We start from the raw sequence: 20,798 nt of genomic DNA on the forward strand, positions 1-20,798 counted from the left end.
CACGGCTTAGCATTCCTCGGTTTAGTGGTAAGCACCCTATATGTAAGAGTGAATTCATCTACTTATTCCCTCTGATTTGGTCACTTGAAGCAAATGACAATCCATAACTAGGAGGACCTTTAACCCTCAGTGTCCCCATAACCCAGGCCTATCCTTCTACCTGCAAAGGAACCGTGATCTGTCCAGAATGTTGTGCTTCACCCCATCCCAGCTCTAAAAACTCCCAAGTAGCATACCTGGTGAAAATACTAGAGAGAGGACAGAGCAAGGCCCTCGGAGTTGCTTGCAGATAACGTACCACTGTTACTTTCTGTCCAGGTAACAGAACCTCCCATACTCCAGGGTGCTGATGTCACCTTCAATGAACCATCTACTACCATTGGAGCCCAAGAGAACAAACTAGGCAATGGCATGTGAATTCCTGCTGGCTACAGATCTGTGTGGGCTGCCCTTATCAGCCCCCAAAGTCTTAGGACTGTTATGGCCTCCTGCACTGCTACTACTGCCACAGCCACTCACTGTGCCTGCTCAAGAACATCCAAAAGTAACCACATCAATCAAAAAGCAAAGCAGAACATCGCTGCCTGACAGATTCAGATTATGTGATGTGCCTCCACTGCTGAGACTGGTTACTCTTTTTCCAGAGGTGGTATACATAGTTCTCTGCCTCCTCATTAATTAGCACAGCAACCCTGTGAGGTAGGTTAGGATGAGAGGCAGTGTTTGGCCCAAGGTTACTCAGCGAGCTTCATGAGTGGGGATTTAGTCTCACACCCTAACCACTACACTCACTGGCTGTCATTTTTATGCACTTGTTTCCCTAATATACATACTTTGTACACATTCATTTGGGTTGGGGGACTTCAAAGGATTTCCGTTTTGAAGGATACCTAGGTTTTGGTTCACATATTGTTTCAGGAAGTGTATATTACCTAGATTTTTATTTAGATGTGAACCAAACAAAAAAAATTCCCATTGCTATCCTAGGTAGCATTTTCACACTGAAGTACCTATCCTTCTTGAAGAAGATATCAGTGTTTACCAGTTCAGTGAGATTAAAGAAATCACAGTTGATAGCGGTAGCTGTAAAATGAGTATCGGTAGTTTTGCTCTCTATAATGGAAGGTGCAGAAAATTATATTATTCCTAATTTACCTTCCCTTCCCCCTCCTCCCATGAGCAAGTAGTTCTACTAAATGTTCAGTGCAGCAGAGTTGCCTCTTGAAACTTAACACTTGGACCATGAGGAATAATCCATGTGCCTTGCCATTGTGTGAGATTAATTTACGCAGCTTGTCAACTTGGCACGGAGCCCACATTCTTCAGGAATCACTTCAGCATGCAAAAATTAATTATGGAGAAGTAAATATTTTAGTTGCCAGTAAAAACACACACACATTGCAATAAGAAAAACAATAAAATACTGAGAGTTGATTGCTTTTGACTGTCTCTAATCATTCCCATTAGTGTCCAGGTTAAAAGCTTCACATAGACTTTATTTTGAAGCAAATAAAAATGAATGATAGTGAAAACACGCTATAAGGTAATTAATTCACAATGGAACATTTAAGTATAACATCTTCAGTTTTCTGACTATGGATGCTTATATATCCAAGCCACCACCATCTATGTGAAGAGGTGCATAAGTGAGTCTGGCCTGGAGCCCCTGTAACAAAGAAGTGAACTCATTAGTGGATTATAATAGTAGGACATTTGTTGTGGTCATGAGGTTTTGGACACAGATTTGTTAATGTAACTTTTCACGTAGTATGTATCTTTAGCACCTGCTTTTAATAGGTTGATCCTTAAGACTGATTCAAAATGTTCCACTTAAAGCATTTCTTAGTCTCTTTCCATTGGGTGTGAGAGAGACAGAAATGCAGCTTTAAGAACTTTTGGGTGTTTAAATTGGCTATGGAGGAAAGTGGATTCAAAATTGGTTGCAATGAAGGTTGGCTGCAGCTTGTGATCTTTGAGGAGAGAGCTTTAACCACAAGCCTAGCTTTGGCTGATATTCTAAGCCAAACCTTGGCTTAGTACAGCACAGTACAGGAATAAAGACTGGGGAGGGACACAGCAGCTGCACTCTCCTCTTTGGGAGCCTTTACATTTATGCAATCCGGGTAAGTCATAGTTTGCCTTACTGTGACACGTGAATCAAGGGAGTAGAATCTGATAGTTACACTCTTTAACTACTTCTGGGGAGGGGGGGATGTCCAAAAGACTTTGGAATTGAATGTCTTTTCTTTCTTCTCCATTTGTTCTTAAAATTATTTCCTTTAGTATTCTCTAAAGATACTAGAACAATATTATTGGGGATAACAGATTTTTGTTCCCAGTTCTTTAGATAACAGTTCAGAAGGAAACAATCTCTCATTTCCCCATGTTTTAAGTTCTGTACTGTGAACCCTTTTATTTGGTGGTAATGGAACACTGATTTGGACAGACAGGCAGAAGTGTGATCTGCACAAAAACCATGCTATAAATATGAGATTTCATGTGGCAAGATGCCATCTCAAAGTCTAAAGCACTCAGAATTCCAAGATGGAGCTCTATTGTTAAGAGTCAGCATCTCTTTGAAAGCAGAAAGTACTAAAATGGTAAAGATAAGTGGTAAAGAGACGCGGGTGGCACTGTGATCTAAACCACTGAGCCTCTTGGGCTTGCTGATCAGAAGGTTGGCAGTTCGAATCTCTGTGACAGGGTGAGCTGCCGTGGCTGTTTCCCAGCTTCTGCCAACCTAGCACTTCAAAAGCATACCAGTGCAAGTTGATAAATATTTATCACTACGATGGGAAAATAAATGGCGTTTCTGTGCGCTGTGGTATCTGTCACGATGTTCCCCTGTGCCAAAGCGGTTTAGTCATGCTGCCCACATGACCCAGAAAGCTGCCTCTGGACCAATGTCTGCTTCCTTGGCCTGAAGCAAGATGAAGTCGCCTTTGACTGGACTTAACCGTCCATGGCTTCTTTACCTTTACCTCTTCTAAAATGGGCACTAATATTAAGATGTGGCTCATAGCAGAGACTTTTGCAAGAACTGTGGAAACTGTAGAAGTTACAGACAATCAAGAAAATAGTACGGCAGAGAGTGTTTCACAAGTTTGAAAAATCCCTACATTGCATGCATATAATTCATGAATAAATAAAGCCCTTCTTTACACCAGAGTGTAAAGCACCACTCACACATGAACTATAAACAGCATAGTCAACACAGCATGGTCAACACTGTTTAAAGTTTAACTATAGGTAGAGAGCATTAATCAGACTGTACCGGTGCCTGGGAGAAAATATATATACCTAAGTCTGTACATCTCAGGCAAGCAGCATAAAATGTGTTGCAGGAACCTGGACCATCTTCTTGTTCTATTAGGCAAACTGCATGTAACAATGACTGTACTGAGGTGCATCATTGCTTTAATGAAAAATAGTGGAAGTTATACACAAGCTCCACCTTGGCAATAGAGATGTTGCAGTCCTATTATAGGAACCTGTCTTTTTTTTTTATACTATGGCTTTGCTATTCAAGTGACAACACTCTCTCAAGGAAGCAATAGAATTCCTCAAGGCTTCAGTTAAGGAAATGAGTGAATTGGCAGTCATTGTATGAAAGTGCAATGTGATTTAAAAATGTGATCAAGGGTTACAAGCATGGCCTATAGCAAAATGTGGCAGTTCTGTTCAGGTTGCCAGCCACTCCATTTTTTCTCCCTCCCCATGTCCCGTTTTTGTCCTATTTTGTGCCCTCTGAATATGCGCCCTGTTTTTTTCCTTTTTCTATTTTGGGCTCTCCCTTCCATTATTTATTTATTTTAAATTTGGGTGGGGCAAATGGACATACATTTGCCTAATTCCAGGTATGTTAGGACTACGTACTCTCACTGGGTATAGAATGCTAACTGACTGCTGGAGGGGGAGGAAACCCCCCCTAATATAATGGAGTGGCTGAAACCCCAAATGGAAGCCCCTCCACTTTGACAGGAGTGAAATGCTGCCACATGCACATGAAGTGGAAGAGGAAATGATTCCTGGAGGGGTGATCCAGAGAACAAGATTTGGTTCACAACAACTGGAGAACTGGATGATGCTGGGGGGAAACTCTACAGAGTCTTCCACTACACAAGTCCCCATCTTAGCCATAGTGTTATCAGCATTCATGCTGCTGGCTCTAATGCACTCAGAAAATGGCAGCCCTCAAACAAAATTTGCATTACGTAATGACAATATAGAATCTAAAATGATACACCTCACTTGTGTTGATAAACCTGACTTTTTATGCAAATCACCATCTGCAAATGATCAGGACCTACAATATTCTCTATTGATATAATAATATTATTCTCTATTGATATAATATTCTCTATTGATATAATAATATTATTATTTCCAGGTCAAAATTGCAAGGGCTGGCCATATGTGGAGTGTTAGTGGGAAAGGAGCATGTTTGGTTCCTTTCCTGGTCATGCAGCAAAAGTGAACCCTTTTGTTTCTACTTATAAGTGGATGATTGTTATTTGCTGTTAAGAAAAAAAATCTATGGCCCCGGGAACACCGTCCCTATAGTTATAATGACTGTTAGCATGCTAAGTTAGTGAACAATAATTGTTGTATTTATTAAGGGCTCTTGTATTTTGAAAATGCCCCCCATGACTTTACAAATGCTTTACAAAAAAATTATAAAAACAAAACAGCATTTGGGTAACTTAAATTAAGTTATAAAAATGTAATAGCCATCTAAATGATCAAATCAGTACAGTGGTACCTTGGGTTACAGACGCTTCAGGTTACAGGTTACAGATGCTTCAGGTTACAAACTCTGCTAACCCAGAAATAGTACCTCGGGTTAAGAACTTTGCATCAGGGTGAGAACAGAAATCGTGCGGCGGCAGCGGGAGTCCCCATTAGCTAAAGTGGTATCTCAGGTTAAGAACAGTTTGAGGTTAAGAACGGACCTCCAGAATGAATTAAGTTCTTAACCCGACGTACCACTGTACATAAAAAAAATCATCTTACACTGTGTGTGTTCTTGTTTTCCTAAGCAGTTTGGAAACTCCAACAATATTATGACATTCTTTTTGCGTTTCTTTAACTGCAACACTATTGTCCCACTATTGTACATCTTGATGTGGCATGTGTGGTGAATTTAGAGGAAGAGTTTTATTTACTTACTTACATGGATACCACTTGGCATAAAAGCCTACTAGACATTCTATCCAGATACAACCTACCTGAGTTTAATACTCTCAAATTGTGGAGCCCTGATAAAGTTCGGAAATGGATCTTTGAAAAAGACGCCTTTTTGGACTCCACCAAGATAAAAAACTCTGGGTTTTCCTACTGGATCCCCCGAGTAAAAGCAGTCAAAATCTGTGCCAACTACTTGGTGGAGATCACTGATCCCACCCTTCGGAGAGCTTTCACTATGGCACGGTTTCAAACATTGCCAGCTGCTTATCTGACCGGTAGATACACAAAAACCCCAGTAGAACATCGTTTATGTCCTTGCCTTATGAAAATTAAAGAGGATCTTACACATTACTTCCTCTATTGCCCCATTTACTCGGGCTTTAGAGACGCATTGCTGCAAATTATACCCAACTCTATAACCAGTCCTGAAGATAGAGTAAAATTTTTGTTAGTTGATGCAAACCCACGCATTACCCATGTGGTAGCGGTCTTTGTGATGAAGGCCATGAAAGCCAGGGAAAAATTTATGGACGACAATGTAAAGACCCCTTCATCGTCTGTTTAACTCGCTGCTCGTTTTCCCTCCTTTTCTATTTTGTGGGAAGAAGGTTTTGTTGGCATAGTATGTAATGAATTTTAATATTTTTAACTATTGTAGTGTTGATTTTTGTGCACAGGCATGGTCCTCACAATAAAGGATTTGATTTACTTACTAACATGCACAGAATTTATATACTGTATATTTATATACTGTAAAACTTCAAAGCAGTTTAAAGGAAAGCTTGTATATAACCAAAAGCATATGTCTGTTATATGTAAAAATATACTTTGGCATCTTTCTTTGCAGGTTGTTCAGCAACAGTTATGAACTCTCGGTTACGAGCACTAGGTGGGAGAATAAATAACATTCGAGCATCAGAACTACCAAAGGAACGGACCCGGTCTGAGATCATTTGCAGTGTCCGCTTTTTGGATGGCTCAATGCAAAGCTTCAAAGTTAGTGTAAGTCTTGGCATTTTGAAATGTGTGATATCTGTAAAGCATGGGGCCCCTGTGTTTTGGGGTTTCTGGTCCAATTTGGAAACTTGAGAAACTGTTGCATATCAGATATTTGATCCTTCACTGCACAACATCAACTTCACAAAAGCAAATTGGTTCTGAAAAACTGCTGCTAAAACTCTTTGTTTTCCTTCCTTTTCCAATTTTGGCATGGTAACATCCTTAATAGATGGCTTCTTGAAGCAGTCAAATACATCATCTGTTGTGGTATAACATTCATTGAAACTGGACAAGATACCGTACTCACTTTAAACAAGTCTGCTTAGTCTTCAAAGGTCACTACATCCTTGGGTTTCCCATGGTCTGATTACTGCCATACCATCCATTACAGAACTTGTTAGAATCCAGGTTTCTTTCAAACTTAGCTGTGAAATATTCTCTTCTTGTAGCCAGTGATAGTGGCATAGTCCACATCTCTTGTTTCAAGAGGTTAATGACATCAATAGACCTGCCAGCATCTATGGATGAAAGGTCACAATCAGTTCAGATAGCTGAGGTATGTTGTTTTTTTTTAATGCCAACTGCACTGCATATATGGAAGAAATATTTTGATAACTTTTTCTTTGGATTTGGTGCATGTAGGTTGACAGTTTATCAGCGACAAATGTCTGCAGTTTTTTATTTATGTGCATTCAGCACATCATGTGTAATTGGCTCTTGGGGAATGTCTGGTGATTGAATCATGCAATGTCTATAGCTTTTACCATTGAGAGCATTGCATTATACTGGACAACCTGCACAGGTCCTTGAAATGAAGCTTCTGTCTTATTTGTGCCAAAACTGGGTTGGAAAATGGTATGTAGGCCAGGAATATCAACTAGTCTGATAGTTCAGTTCTGATATTTCTTTCCCATGGACACTTCTGTGGAAAGGAACTGTTTGAGATGCATGGAAGGTGCATCCCACCTGTTATTTCCTCCAAATTAGAAGGTCCACTTCCCAGCCTCTGTTGACATTAACATGTCTCATGTAGCCTGAAAGCAAATCATGTCTGAAATTCATTGGGACAATTATATTTCCATGTGCTAAGAATCTTGGGGTTATTGCTGCTGTTACGGTACTTTTCCGGGGTTGTTGCTGCTGAGACAGTACTTTGAACACACTCAGTATTGAATGTGGACCAAGATACCTGCCAAGTGAAAACTTTATAATGCAACGTGCAGATTTGTTTAAAATTGAGAAAATTGTTGGATAGTAAGGAGCTCATCATCCTGTCGTGGCATATTCTGTTCCTTAGAAGTCTCTTCTGGTTCATATGCTAATCAGAGAGAAAGCTCAGAATGTGAAACCAATACAGTGGTGCCTCGCAAGACGAAATTAATTCATTCCGCAAGTCTTTTCGTCTTGCGAAGCACGGTTTCCCATAGGAATGCATTGAAAATCAATCAATGGGTTCCTATGGAAACCGCCTTCAGACCAGATCCGGGGACAGTCTGTCCCCCGACCTCTTCTGAAGGCCGGCGGGGGGCGAAAGTCTTTGCTTCCACCCCGCCTGCCTTCCCGGGACAGCGGAGACTTCTCCGCTGTCCCAGGCGATCTTAAAATGCTGGCGGGCGGCGGCGCTGCCGCCCGCCAGCATTTTAAAATCGCCCCGGGACAGCAGAGGACTGTCCCGGGGCGATTTTAAAGCCCCCGGGAAGGCAGGCGGGGGGGAGCAAAGACTTTCGCCCCCCGCCGGCCTTCAGAAGAGGTCCAGGACCTCTTCTGAAGGCCGGCGGGGGGCGAAAGTTTTTGCTCCCCCCCGTCTGCCTTCAAAAGCCGTCCGGGATAGCGGGAAGCGCTTCCCTGCTATCCCGGACCGCTTTTAAAATGCTGGTGGTGGGGAGCAAAGCCTTTCGGCCCCCGCTGGCCTTCCTGGACCTCTTCTGAAGGCCGGAGGGGGGGGGAAAGGCTTTGCTCCCCAACGCCAGCATTTAAAAGAGGTCCCCGGAGATTTGCCTATGGGCTTTCTTCTTGCGAAGCAAGCCCATAGGGAAATTCGTCTAGCGAAGCGACGCAAAAACCGAAAAACCCTTTCGTCTTGCGGGTTTTTCGTCTTGCGAGGCATTCGTCTTGCGGGGCACCACTGTATATCCTTAGAATCATAGAATTGTAGAGTTGGAAGGGACCCTGAGGATCACTGAGCCCAGCCCCCTGCAATGCAGGAAAATGCAGTTGTCCCATATGGGGATCAAACCTGCAACCTTGGTGTTATCAGCACCACGCCCCAGCCAACTAAGCTATCCGGACTCCTTGATATGCTGAAACCCAACTTCCAGGTACTGCTTTTGTACTTAGATATGGAGTTAACCCTGCCCTTACCATCACTTTGAAGTCAATGCATAGTTAAAGCGCTTGTTGTAGCTCCAAGCCTCAGTCATGAAACTCGGACTCTCAGCTCAAGGAAACCTGCAAGCATTGCTCAAAAAGTCAGTGCATGGTCTTAGCATTATACACAGTTCCTAAGTCTATAAGCATAGTGTCAGGGAACTGTCATCGGAAAGAGAGTTGGTGCAGAGGCTCCAGCAGACTCGGAGAGATTCTGCAGCGGAGGAGGGAACCAGCAGGGGGAGAGCAGAAGCTCCGGCAAAAGGGGAGTCGGAGGAGGGAGGGCTCTGGGATACTTCTAGTGAGAATAGTGCAGAGGTAACAAGACCCCCGTTGGCAACTCCCACCCTTCGCCGGAAGCTGTCACGTAGAGAGTCACGAAGGCGCATGTCCGTGAAACAACTTTTATGTTGGCGTAAATTTCGTAGACGCCCACTGTCAGATTCTACCAGCGACTAACGGAGTCATGCCTTGGGAGGCTCCGTTAGTGCCTCGGTTTGGCTGAACTGCCAAACACCAGAGGGATCAAGCTTTTACGCACAAGCAGCTCATTATCCCATCACACATAGCTCTAAAATTAATAGCCAAATCAGTAGTTGAGATGTCCCAACACTTGACATGCTCTTCCTGCTCAACTGTTGAAGAGTGGGACAGAAACTTGACTCAAGTGAGAAGACTGTGCTTGCAAGTGCACTCCTGCTAGAGAACCAGTACTGTTGTGCTGATGCAGTTGGCAGCATATCCTTAGCAACAGGACCTGAGTCACAATGGGACCCATGATAGCACTTACTGTGGAACTGTTAGGACATCAGATGAGTTGTCAGATGAGTGTCAGAATGCTTCAGAAACGGAGGCAGAGCAGTGTGGAAAGTTATTTCTTTTGATATAAAATATTTGGTTGGTACTTGGCTGGAGCATTATTTCCTTTCCCTTCCTAAAATTTAAAAAGATGTCTGGATATGCTCTCAGGCTATTTGCATGCTGACCTGTTGATTTTTTTTTTTTTTTTAATAGAAACACATTCTTTAGACATAGTATTCATGTAGGAGATGGTTGCTAACTAATGATTGTATAGGTCTGCTTACAGGAGGTGTGTTTGTATACAGCAAACCAATTCTGTTTACCGTATTTTTCGCACCATAGGGCGCACCGGACCATAGGGCGCACCCAATTTTTTGGGGGGGAAATAAAGGGGAAAAAATTATTTCCCCCCCAGGCTCGAGCTTCCCCCAACCCCAGCCCCCAAACAGGCAAGTCTCCGCAAGCCGTGGGAGTGCTCCCACTGCTTGCTGAGAGGTTCGCGAAGCCTGGACGCGCTGAGCTCAGCGCGCGCAGGCTTCAGCATGCAGGCAAGTCTCCGCAAGCAGCGGGAGAGTTCCCACTGCTTGCTGAGAGGTCCGCGAAGCCTGGAGAGCATGAGGGGTCGGTGCGCACCGACCCCTCTCACTCTCCAGGCTTCAGCGAAAGCCTGCATTCGCACCATAGGACGCACACACATTTCCCCTTCATTTTTGGAGGGGAAAAAGTGCGTCCTATGGTGCGAAAAATACGGTATATTTAATACAGGTACATATTCATTTTTGAACTGAAGGCTCCTTTGGAGAGGTTTGTGACCTCCCCTCTTTCCCCAAACCCCGTTATTTAGGACAAATGTTATGGAATATTAGGAGGAATATTATGGCATTTTTAAGACTGCACATTTAAGCCCACTTTGTCAGTCTGCTGAATGCACCTCATGAAGGCAGCTGTAGCCTACAAATATTTGTTTTGTTTATGCCACAAACATAAACATACGGTAAGTCTGACATCTCCTTGTTGTTTTATTCTGATGAATCTCCAATATTGGAGTCCCATTATCTGTGTTTACACAAGAAAACACTCTTGAGAGGACATGGCACCCATCAAGGGATAGAGGGTGGATGGTGCTTACATTAATCTTTTAAAGTTTTAAGAAGTTCTCAAATTCTGGATATTAAAAGGATTTCTCCAATGAAATTAGGGGTGTCCTAAGGAAATTTACATAGCTTGTCATAGTAAATATGGCATCCCAGGTGCCCAGAACCTTTCATGTAACAGAATTTTGAAGGCTCAGCTATACAGGCAGTCCTGCAAAAATTTTTATCTTGTGAATGGAGTGTTCATAAGCACGCTGCTGGAGAGGTAAAAAAAATTGTTTGAGAATTAGTTAATCTGGTGTAAGAAAGTGGGCAGGCTCTGGCCTGCGGCTGAGTTATAAACTGTTTATGAAGAGAGCTTGACATTCAATTTAATAATGATAGCAGTTCTTCCATTTATTCCTAGTAGTAATTTCACTTTTATATGTAAATGTTAGTGAAACTACATTTTTAAGGCACTCTGTGTGGCAAAGATTAGCTTTCTAAATACTTTTTTATTTTGCAGAAACAAGATACTGGCCAGGTGTTGTTGGATTTGGCCTTTAATCACTTGGGTGTGACAGAGAAGGAATATTTTGGTTTGCAGCACTGTGAAGACTCAGCAGATTCAACAGTAAGGAAACATATTCATATTCACGTGTTTTTTTTAAAAAATGCAGTCAGAAAGCTTCCTAACTGTTTTTTTTTAAATATTTGCAGAGATGGCTCGAATCTGGTAAACTTGTTCGGAAACAGCTAAAAGGTAATGCTTTAAAATTTCTTGCTTTAAAATCTCATATGACTTGGGATTCTAGTATAATGAGAGAGGGAGAAAAAATTCTCTCTGTCCACTTTTTCCACTTGCTGCATAATTCATGCCCCACTTTGCCTTTTCTCTAAAATAAAGCCCCATTCCTCCATAGGGTAGTTGCTTCAGACCCATAATAATTCTGGTCTATTATTTCTGAACTTCAGTTCTATATTGTCCTTGCTGAGGTGTGGTGGCCAGAACTGTACACATTATTCAAAGTGTTAATAGAAATATAGAACTGTAGAATTGGAAGGAACCTAGTTCAACCCCTTGCAATGCTAAAGCATCCATGACAGGTGGCCACCCAACCTTTGCTTAAGAACCTCCAATGAAGGCAGTCCCATAACCTCACAGCTCTTACTGTCAGAAAGATATTCCTGATGTTTTGTCAGAATCTCTTTCCTTGTAACTTGAACCCATTGGTTTGTGTCCCAACTTCTGGAGTAGGAGAAAACAAGCCTGCTTTTCCATGTGACAGCTCTTAAGATATTAGAAGATGACTATCATTTCTTCTCTCAGTCTCCTCTTTTCCAGGCTAAACACACCCAACTCCCTCAAACATTTGTCTTAAGGCTTGGCCTCCAGACCCTTGATCATTTTGGTTGACCTCTTTTGCACATGCTCCAGCTCGTCAATATCCTTCTTAAATTGTGGTGCCCAGAACTGTATACCACGTGTGGTCTGTCTAAGGCAGAGTAGAGTGGTACTATTGCTGTGGGAGGCAGTGGAAGACAGGAGTGCCTGGCATGCTCTGGTCCATGGGGTCATGAAGAGTCGGACATTACTGAACGACTAAACAACAACAACATTGCTTCCCTTGATCTGGATACTGTACTTCTGTTGCTGCAGCTTTTATTGTTGTTGCTTCAGACTGTTGACTCATGGGTCATTCCATGCCAAAGCACCTGATTTAAATATTTGACCGTGCTCTCACCTCTCAGATTTTCTTCAAAAAATTTTTATATGTAGATACCTCAAATTAATTTTTTTAGATTTGTTGGTCCAAAATTGGGCGCAGAATTTTCTTAAAATTTCAGTTTTCACCCAATTTAGGCTAATGCAATTTCTGCGTCAGTTTAGAAAAAACCTACTTTTTATTCTAGAAAGAACAATTATTTGAGTTAATCCAGAAAATGTACTACTTGTGTAGTTAGAGTATGCAGATTGAAGCTATTGGCACTTATGACTTATCTTAGATCCCATTCATTTCAGTGAGTCTGCTCTTAAGTATGACTAAATCTGGAGCTAATCCTTCGGGGGGGGGGGTTAAAAATCAAATTACATTAACATTTTTATTGAAGTGTTCCTGTGAATTGAGGTTTTACATAAATGACATATTGACTTTTTGTTTAAGTTTGTTTTAGAAGGTAATTTCATTTGTCATTGTATATGATATTTTTATTAATCTAAATAAGTATAGATGAAGAAATCATGTACACTGATTTTAATTTTGTTAAATATTCTAGGTGGTTTCCCTTGTAGCCTGCATTTTCGAGTAAGGTTTTTTATACCTGATCCGAACACACTGCAGCAGGAGCAAACCAGGTAAACTTTGTTTCTTTACTAAAGTTCTGTGGTTATGTTTTAAGAACTGCTGACATCTCACACATCCTAGTATTTGCAGTAAAACACCAGGTTTACAGTCTTTTATCTATGGTTGGCACATAAACACCTATATGATATAATTGTAAATTTAAAGTTGGTTGTTAAAGAACCTCAGAATATGCACCGGTAGATAAATACTACAATAGCAAAATGCTGCGTGTATTGGTCATCCGGTGTCAATTTAGACAAGATCTGTTTATATTCAGCATGTATTTTCTTAGATTTAAATGTTGCAGGAGTTAGGTTAGGTAATAATTAATCCTTCTCACAAATGTAGGAAAATGCTGCTTCTGCTCCAACCACAAAATGGTTTTAGCAGAACCTGTAAGATTAAATGGTTCAGGGATGCTGGAATAATACGCTCCCTTAGCAATATCCATCTAACTGAAATGGCACCATGAAGTGCAGAGTGCTCCAAAAATGTATAAGAATATATTGTTTATTATTATCAGCAGGGGATATAAATTGTGAGCATTCTAGCATGATAGAATGTGCTCTTTGTTGTTGTTGTTTAGTCGTTTAGTCGTGTCCGACTCTTCCTGACCCCATGGACCAGAGCACGCCAGGCACTCCTGTCTTCAGGAGAATGTGCTCTAGTGGAGCATTAATAATATTTGTTGCGAGGTAAACAGATCCACACAGAATTATGGCTTTGTGAAGTATAAGCTTAGTCATTTTTAGTGTTTTAAGATCAGGGAACTTTTTTTTAGTTTAAGGGCCACATTTCATCATGGGCAACCTCCCCAGGGTCATATGCCAAGGATGGGAGATGCCAGAGCCAAAAGTGGGTGAACAACAGATTTGACTCCTGTTTTTTGTACTGAGTACATTCTAGACACAAAAAGCAAGGTATCTACATGCACTTATCTTTCCACCCGCAATCCATGCCACCAGAGGCATTGTCACAGTTCAGATGTTGAACTTCTAATTTATGTGTATAATCATCTTAATTGTCTCTATATTTATAGGGTCTGAAAGTAAATTAGGAAATATGTTTAGATTACACAGATTCACAAGAGGCTTGATTAGTCAGATGTAACAACTATTTTCAATTTGTTTTTTAGACATTTATTCTTTCTGCAATTGAAGGCTGACATTTTGGAAGGAAGGTAAGAAATCTTTATTAAAGTAGTTTGACTGGTTAGCTGTTGAAACACTCCAGGTTAAAAGAAAAAGAAAACGTCTCCATAGTGTTAAGAGGAAGAATGTCAAAAAACTTAGTGCCTTTAAACTTCTGTAGGAATTGAGTTTCATAAGGTATACATATTGAGTTAGATTTGCGTCCAGCACACTTCCCTGTGACTCTGAGCCTTTGGACTTCTCCCTGGCTCCAAGCAGAGTTTTGCAGCAGCGGTGTGTGCCTTGTGTAGGTGCAATAAATAACAGTCCACACGCCAGCTTCCTCCTAATCTAAAGAAGCTTTAATTTATGTACAGCATAGCAAAAATAAATCATCCGGGAGATCGAGCAGACATCCTCCCAGTTTGTCAGCGGAAAACGAAAGTAACTTACAGACAAAGAACAAAAAACATTCCCCGTATGTGAATAAGCCACACTTCAGTAGGTAAGGACGACACACAGAACTGTTTAACCCTGTAAGTTCTGATTCTCCTCATAATACAAGGCTTATAACTGAGTTGCTAAAGGGGGCACTATATAAAGTTCATTAACCCATTGCAAATTTTCTCCTAAGTAAGCATTCTTCAAAAGGCACTGTTACTCATGTAAAATAACCTTGCGTGATAGGCACAGCATGTGGGAGAGTTGTCTTTTGTGCACATATGAAACCACAACATAAGTTAACTTTTATTCAATATTTCTAGTATGTTGACAGTAAAACAATAGCAGATCTGTTTCACTGGTACATCTGACTGATCATAATTTTCATTTTCAATATGTTGGATAGCTTTACCCAGTTTTTAAGAAGTGTAAATTTGTTCTCGATTTCCAAAACAAATGTGAAACATAATTACCTATTTTTAAGGTGGTTGTTGTGAAATGTGTCACTACAATGTGCTGGTGTTCCAGTTAGGTATGCTGTAAAGATTGTGGATGCATTCACACAGTATTGTCTCTCTCAGCTGCCTGAAAGGTGCTTTAGGCATGAAATATGGGAGAAAAACAAAATGAATAAAATTGCTTTTGTATATGAAAACAACAGATCTCTTTACACCTTGATCTGATGAAGGGGTAATAGTTTTAAAGTTAGAAACCATAGTTTTAATAACAAATGACAATAATTGCCATGGATATTTTGTGATGTTTGGTGGATGTGTAAGTGCGTTCTAAATATATTGGCATATAATGTTTGAGCTGTGACATTTACCTATAGTTCAGACAGAATGTTATCAACATATTTCAATTTTTCCTTTCAGGTTGTTATGCCCTGTTAATTCAGTTGTGGTACTTGCATCATATGCAGTTCAGTGTAAGTTATGATGTATATTAGTAAAATATTTGGTCCTATTTCACTATTTCTTTGGTCCCTATTGGTCTGTACTCCAGTCAGATTACACACACACACACACACACACACACACACACACACACACACAGGCTAGTTTCCTAATTTGTTCTTGAGTAACAGACTCATCACTGTTTTGGAATCTTTAGCTCTTGGAAAATATTACAAAGCTTGTCTGAGAATGGAGTTTTCCCTGGACAGATCAGGTTTGGTGGTAAAGCATTTCTGCTATCTAAATAAGATTGTGTTTATACAAACGATAATCAGAAAATATCTAACAAAAAAAGAAGAGGGGGAAGTGAAGGAAAAATACAGCTTCCTTGGAGATGTTACTGCTGATCTGAAAGTTATATAGATCTTCAGTAATTAAAATTAAAATTATTTATTCAAGACAGTGGGATGCATCCAGTGATGGTGGCTTTGCATTAGTGGAAAATGATCCGTTTATGCAATGTGGGACACCCAATTTTTGTCTTTCCTTCTACTACAGCCTTCTGCCATGTCCATGCAGCTTTGTAGGGTCCTTTAACTCTCAGGAGGAGATTTTTGAAGGATATGGGAATTTGCACTGGGGGATCAGTAATACTCAGGTGCCCTGTTTTGTGGACATAGGCTTTCTTTCTGTAAGTCAAAGTTGTAGTTGGATATAATCCAGTGGTTTCCTCTACATAAATAGGGAAATTGTGTTACCACCTATTACTACTGTTGTGAATGGTCATTCTGCTTATCTTGTATATCTTTAAACTTACATAGAATTGTCAGAAACTGCACATCTTACATTTCATTCCTATTTGGTTCATTGTTTGCAGTTTTTAGATTTTCATATTCACATGAAGTGGGTCTCTGGTCCATGAGTTTTCACAACAATAATTCTTTCCATCTCTGAGGTGCCATAAGACTGCTCTTTGAGCAGTATTTAGCTTAATATAACACATTTGAAGGATTTTAAACATGTGTCTTGTGAAGAAAGATATCATGAAAGCTTTAATGGACATGGGTTATAGTTGATTTCAGGTCCTGTTGTATTCAGGAAATGCCTGGTGCCTATCATCTCTGGTTATATGTTGGTAGTATAACTTTAAAATTATGGAAACAAAGTTCTGTCTGATATGCAATGCAACCTCTCTTGTATCATTTCTTCACCAACATCTTGCTATAAGATAGATAAAATATACAGCCTGCATGAGGTCCCTTGTAGTTCACCCAAGGAAGTTCCTTGGTTCATTGTTTCTAACACTTGCTTCACTTATTGTGCAGGGTGACAGAAAAGGTGTTATTAATAAGATAGCCCAAAAAATGCCGCCACCACAATTTTTGGGCTGTGAAGGAAGAATAGGGAGCACACTTTCCTGCAACTGTTGTCATATACAATGTCAATATTGGGAAAGGTGAGCATGCTTAGTCCAAAAAGGCTTGTCTGTCCCATCTCAGAGGCCTGGTGGGTTTAATTAAGCCCCACCACCTGCATAGTCAATGTCATTCAAATTTGCTTATCAGTAATAAAAGTTTGATGGTTTTAGCATAGAGGCTGAGAGAGAGAGTGGTTTTTCTTAAGGTCACCTAGAGTGCAGTCCTCTACACAAGATTCATAGAATTGTAGGGCTGGAAGGGACCCTGCATTGCAGGAATATGAAACTGCCCCATATGGGGACCGAACTTGCAACCTTTGTGTTGCAGCACCACACTCTAACCAGCTGAGCTAACCAGCTGGTGCCAGTGTTGACTCCAAAATTAAAAAGTGGTTTGTGAGAGATTTTCCATTTACCTTGCTTGGAAAGTGTTAATGTTAAGCAAACTTTATTCAAGTTAATGTTTAACTATTCAGCGTTGTGTCTAAACTTGTTAGCATGATCCATTTGACCTGCTATCAAATTTCTGCAGTCTCTGCACTAACAGCATATACAAGTAACATTATTAGCCGAGTAAATGTTTATACTGTACAGCCTTGGTTCTGTTTTTAAAGTTACAGGAGTTGCCATTGATCCAGAAAGCTAGCTATGTAGAGACTTTATCAAGAGTTAACAGTTCCTATTTCAGAGAGGTTATGGATGCCTATTCACATAATGTTGTGGATCTTTAGTTGTTTGGAACAGTTGGAGTTGCTGCTCAGGACAATTTCTGTGTAGTCTGGATTGACAAATCAGAGTAGTTGCCACCTCTATCAGTGTTGTGCTGCCTCTAAGAACTTCTGCAGGGTGGAGATGGGAGTGCAGAAAGATGGAATATGACTGACGGGATGGAAAAGAGAGAATAGTTCAGTTTAGTTTCAGTTGCAATTGAGGTTGTTCCAGTTTGGTTCCAGTTGAGGCCTCTAAAAGTTCACTAACCAATTCAGAGCATAGTTCAGTTCATATGATAATATTTAAATATAAGAGTACATCAAGACATTATTATTTAAATATTTAAATATTATTTAATATTTTAATATAAGGCCACATTTGAAATACAGTACAGTAAGCCCTCAACTTACACACATTTAACTTGTGTGTATTTAACTTTATGCGCTTGAAAAAAGTTTTTAAAAAATTAAAAAGGGGGCAGCTAAATCCAGGAAAAAAGACTTTGGAGCCAATGTGTTATAATTAAACAGTGGTACCTTGGGTTAAGTACTTAATTCGTTCCAGAGGTCCGTACTTAACTTGAAACTGTTCTTACCCTGAAGCACCACTTTAGCTAATGGGGCCTCCCGCTGCCGCCGCGCCGCTGGAGCACGATTTCTGTTCTCATCCTGAAGCAAAGTTCTTAACCTGAAGCACTATTTCTGGGTTAGCGGAGTCTGTAACCTGAAGCGTATGTAATCTGAAGCGTATGTAACCCGAGGTACCACTGTATGTGATTACGGCTTCAGGCATCATCCCTGGAACATAACCCCCAAATACGTTGTGGGCTTACTGTACCTTCTTTCTCAAAGGGCATGGGGAATACAGAATGTCCTCTTCTCAGTTTCACATGTTTTGGCTCCATAATTTCCCCCCAGCTTGCTCCAGTTGTCTTAAAACATGATACTCCTGTATTTGACAATCAAAGCAGAATAATTCTCAACTGGTTTTAAAGCCAGAAGGAACCTCCAATCCTAAATATGAGTGGGATCTCAACTGGTTTGATCGTTTCATGGTGGGAACTTTACAGATCTGTGACATAGAAGATTACTATAAACAACTGGATATTCTGTGGAAATCTAGGACCAGGAGCAGACTGAACTAGGTTTTTAATTCCTAATGATAGGGCTCTTTTGAGTTCAATTTTAAATGCAACTTTTAAATTCAGTTTAATTTAAATTCAGTTTAACATAATTTGTATGCTGCTTTATCATTTTAAGCATTTTTATATAAAATATACATTGAAAAGGCTGATTTTATGAAATAGTGAAAATTAACATTTTATTAAACTAGGTAAAATAATAGAGGGCCTAAACTGTTAAATCTATTGCTCTTTCTTAAAAATGGGTGTCTGCCAATCCATAAAATCACTGCTCTTTGTTTACATTTAGGACTGTTCATTACCTTTGATTTTAGGTATACTTCCTGTCTCTGACCCTTATTCATCTTGAACCAAGTATTGCGTTGGCATCCTATTCCTAGCTGTATTTTCTCACATATCTCAATGGAAGAAAGTGGAGCAATATTAGGAACTTCTGTAGGAGTTACGTGACATTATTCATTGTTCCATTTGTGTAGAGTAAGATTTTGTTAAGCACCTTTGCATTTGCATTAAGAAAACAATTATCATGTGTGTTCTTTAATTTCTCATCCCACCACCTACCCACCTATCCCAAAAAAGCTCAGCTTGGAGACTACAATGGTTCCACACATCTTCCAGGATACCTTTCAGAGTATTGCTTTATTCCAGAGCAAAATCAAGATTTCACAACCAAAGTTGAATCGCTGCATGAACAGCACAGGTATTGTTTTCTGAAATAGTAATATATACAGTGGTACCTTGGGTTACGTACGCTTCAGGTTACAGACTCCACTAACCCAGAAATATTGCCTCGGGTTAAGAACTTTGCTTCAGGATGAGAACAGAAATTGTGCAGCAGCGGCAGCAGCAGCAGGAGGCCCCATTAGCTAAAGTGGTGCTTCAGATTAAGAACAGTTTCAGGTTAAGAACAGACCTCTAGAACGAATTAAGTTCTTAACCCGAGGTACCACTGTATTGTGATATATACATAAACGGATAATTTGCATGAAGTATAGAATTTAAATGTGATTCAAATTATTAATTCACAGCATATTGTATATTCAGACTTTATACTGTAGGCTCCCAGTAATTGGCAAAGATATGTTAGTTCTTGGACTATAAGAAACATTAATAAAAATGGTTCCAAATGTGGGGATTTTTATATTTTTTAGAAATTTGGCAGCCCCAAACCTGTATGCATGAGATACCCAGATGTGCTGGGTGAACTGATGACTATTAAGTGACATTGGTTCTACTTATACACTGGAGAGAATAGGTACCAAAAATTCTGAAAATTTGGAGTTTTCCTAAAAGTTTTGGCTGCTAATTTACTGCTCTATTTCTGCTTCAAAATAGGAGTGCATCTCATTGTATGACAATACTAACACACAGTTTCATTATATGGGAAACAAGTCCTTTGATTTTTGGAGGGACATAGATCTGCTCCCAGTAATAGAAACTTAAACTGTAGATGTATTTCTACATAATGACTGTAGGTGAATCCATCATGAGATTACCCCATGATTGAAATGTGGAAAAAGAGTTCAGATTTTTCTTTGAATGTGTGCCTTGAATTTATTTTCATAATGGTACTTAAAATTTCTGTTATAGATAAATTACTTTCCAATTAGGATTTTATTGCCTTTAATACCTTCTTGGTTTTTTCCCCTAGGGGCCTCAGTCAGTCAGAAGCAGAGTCCTGCTTCATTAATATAGCAAGAACACTTGAATTCTATGGAGTAGAATTACACAGTGGTAGAGTATGTTTACAGTTCTTTTTTTATATTTAGAGCAACTTGTACTTTTTTAAAAAAAAATTCATACATACCTTAATATTAAAATAGCTAAGTAAGAGGAAAACGCTCTTTTTTGCACCTAAAACAGCTAAGCATAAAAAACCTCTATTTCTTATACACCTATGGGGACAGTACAATTAAGTAATTTGCATCTTTATAACTTAGTTTCTTAAGCAGGACTTGTTGTCCTTTACTTTTAACCATGTTAAAATATGGATTTGAGAAAAACTTGCAATATTGCCAATTCTCAACCGAGATTTTAACATATTCTTCTGCCTTTTTTATTTATAATTGACACTGCAAGAAGCATTCTCGGTGGCATAAGTCAGTTGCTTCTATAGAAAGCTTCAGTTAAGCTATAGTTTTAGACTGAAATGTTTACTTGCATAGTATGGGCTGCCTTGGAATTGGGTGCTCAGCAGGATTTTTGTGATGTGTGTGTATGTATGCATGTTTCTGGGGAAACACATCCTCCCAGTCCTCACCATATTGCCAACTGTTTTTGAAAGTCCTTT

The 20,798-nt window shown here is 39.9% G+C and overlaps 1 protein-coding gene and 1 long non-coding RNA gene across 11 annotated transcripts in view; one reads left to right on the forward strand and one right to left on the reverse strand.

Moving 5' to 3' along the window:
* The window catches only part of LOC309355234, a 41,454-nt gene extending 32,777 nt beyond the window's left edge, over window positions 1-8,677 (reverse strand). For both annotated transcript variants that reach the window (XR_014162463.1, XR_014162464.1), the window contains exons 1-2: window positions 8,548-8,677; window positions 6,494-6,704 (exon numbers count right to left, since the gene is read on the reverse strand). This is a non-coding gene — a long non-coding RNA (uncharacterized lncRNA). The remainder of the gene's footprint in view (window positions 1-6,493; window positions 6,705-8,547) is intronic.
* PTPN3 (protein tyrosine phosphatase non-receptor type 3) overlaps window positions 1-20,798 on the forward strand; it is a 98,533-nt gene that overhangs the window by 47,245 nt on the left and 30,490 nt on the right. For 5 of the 9 annotated variants that reach the window (XM_081885827.1, XM_081885826.1, XM_081885830.1 and 2 more), the window contains exons 2-9: window positions 6,035-6,189; window positions 10,954-11,061; window positions 11,148-11,190; window positions 12,705-12,783; window positions 13,908-13,952; window positions 15,219-15,271; window positions 19,088-19,208; window positions 20,160-20,247. In XM_081885827.1, the coding sequence (XP_081741953.1) occupies window positions 6,035-6,189; window positions 10,954-11,061; window positions 11,148-11,190; window positions 12,705-12,783; window positions 13,908-13,952; window positions 15,219-15,271; window positions 19,088-19,208; window positions 20,160-20,247 (692 nt within the window). Of the gene's footprint in view, window positions 1-6,034; window positions 6,190-9,433; window positions 9,451-10,953; window positions 11,062-11,147; window positions 11,191-12,704; window positions 12,784-13,907; window positions 13,953-15,218; window positions 15,272-18,034; window positions 19,209-20,159; window positions 20,248-20,798 lie in introns of those variants that run through there. The other 4 variants (XM_081885832.1, XM_081885831.1, XM_081885833.1 and 1 more) reach the window with 4 other exon arrangements.

Source organism: Podarcis melisellensis (assembly GCF_964234715.1).
Source record: "Podarcis melisellensis genome assembly, chromosome: 13".
NCBI classification, from domain to species: Eukaryota; Metazoa; Chordata; class Lepidosauria; order Squamata; family Lacertidae; genus Podarcis; species Podarcis melisellensis.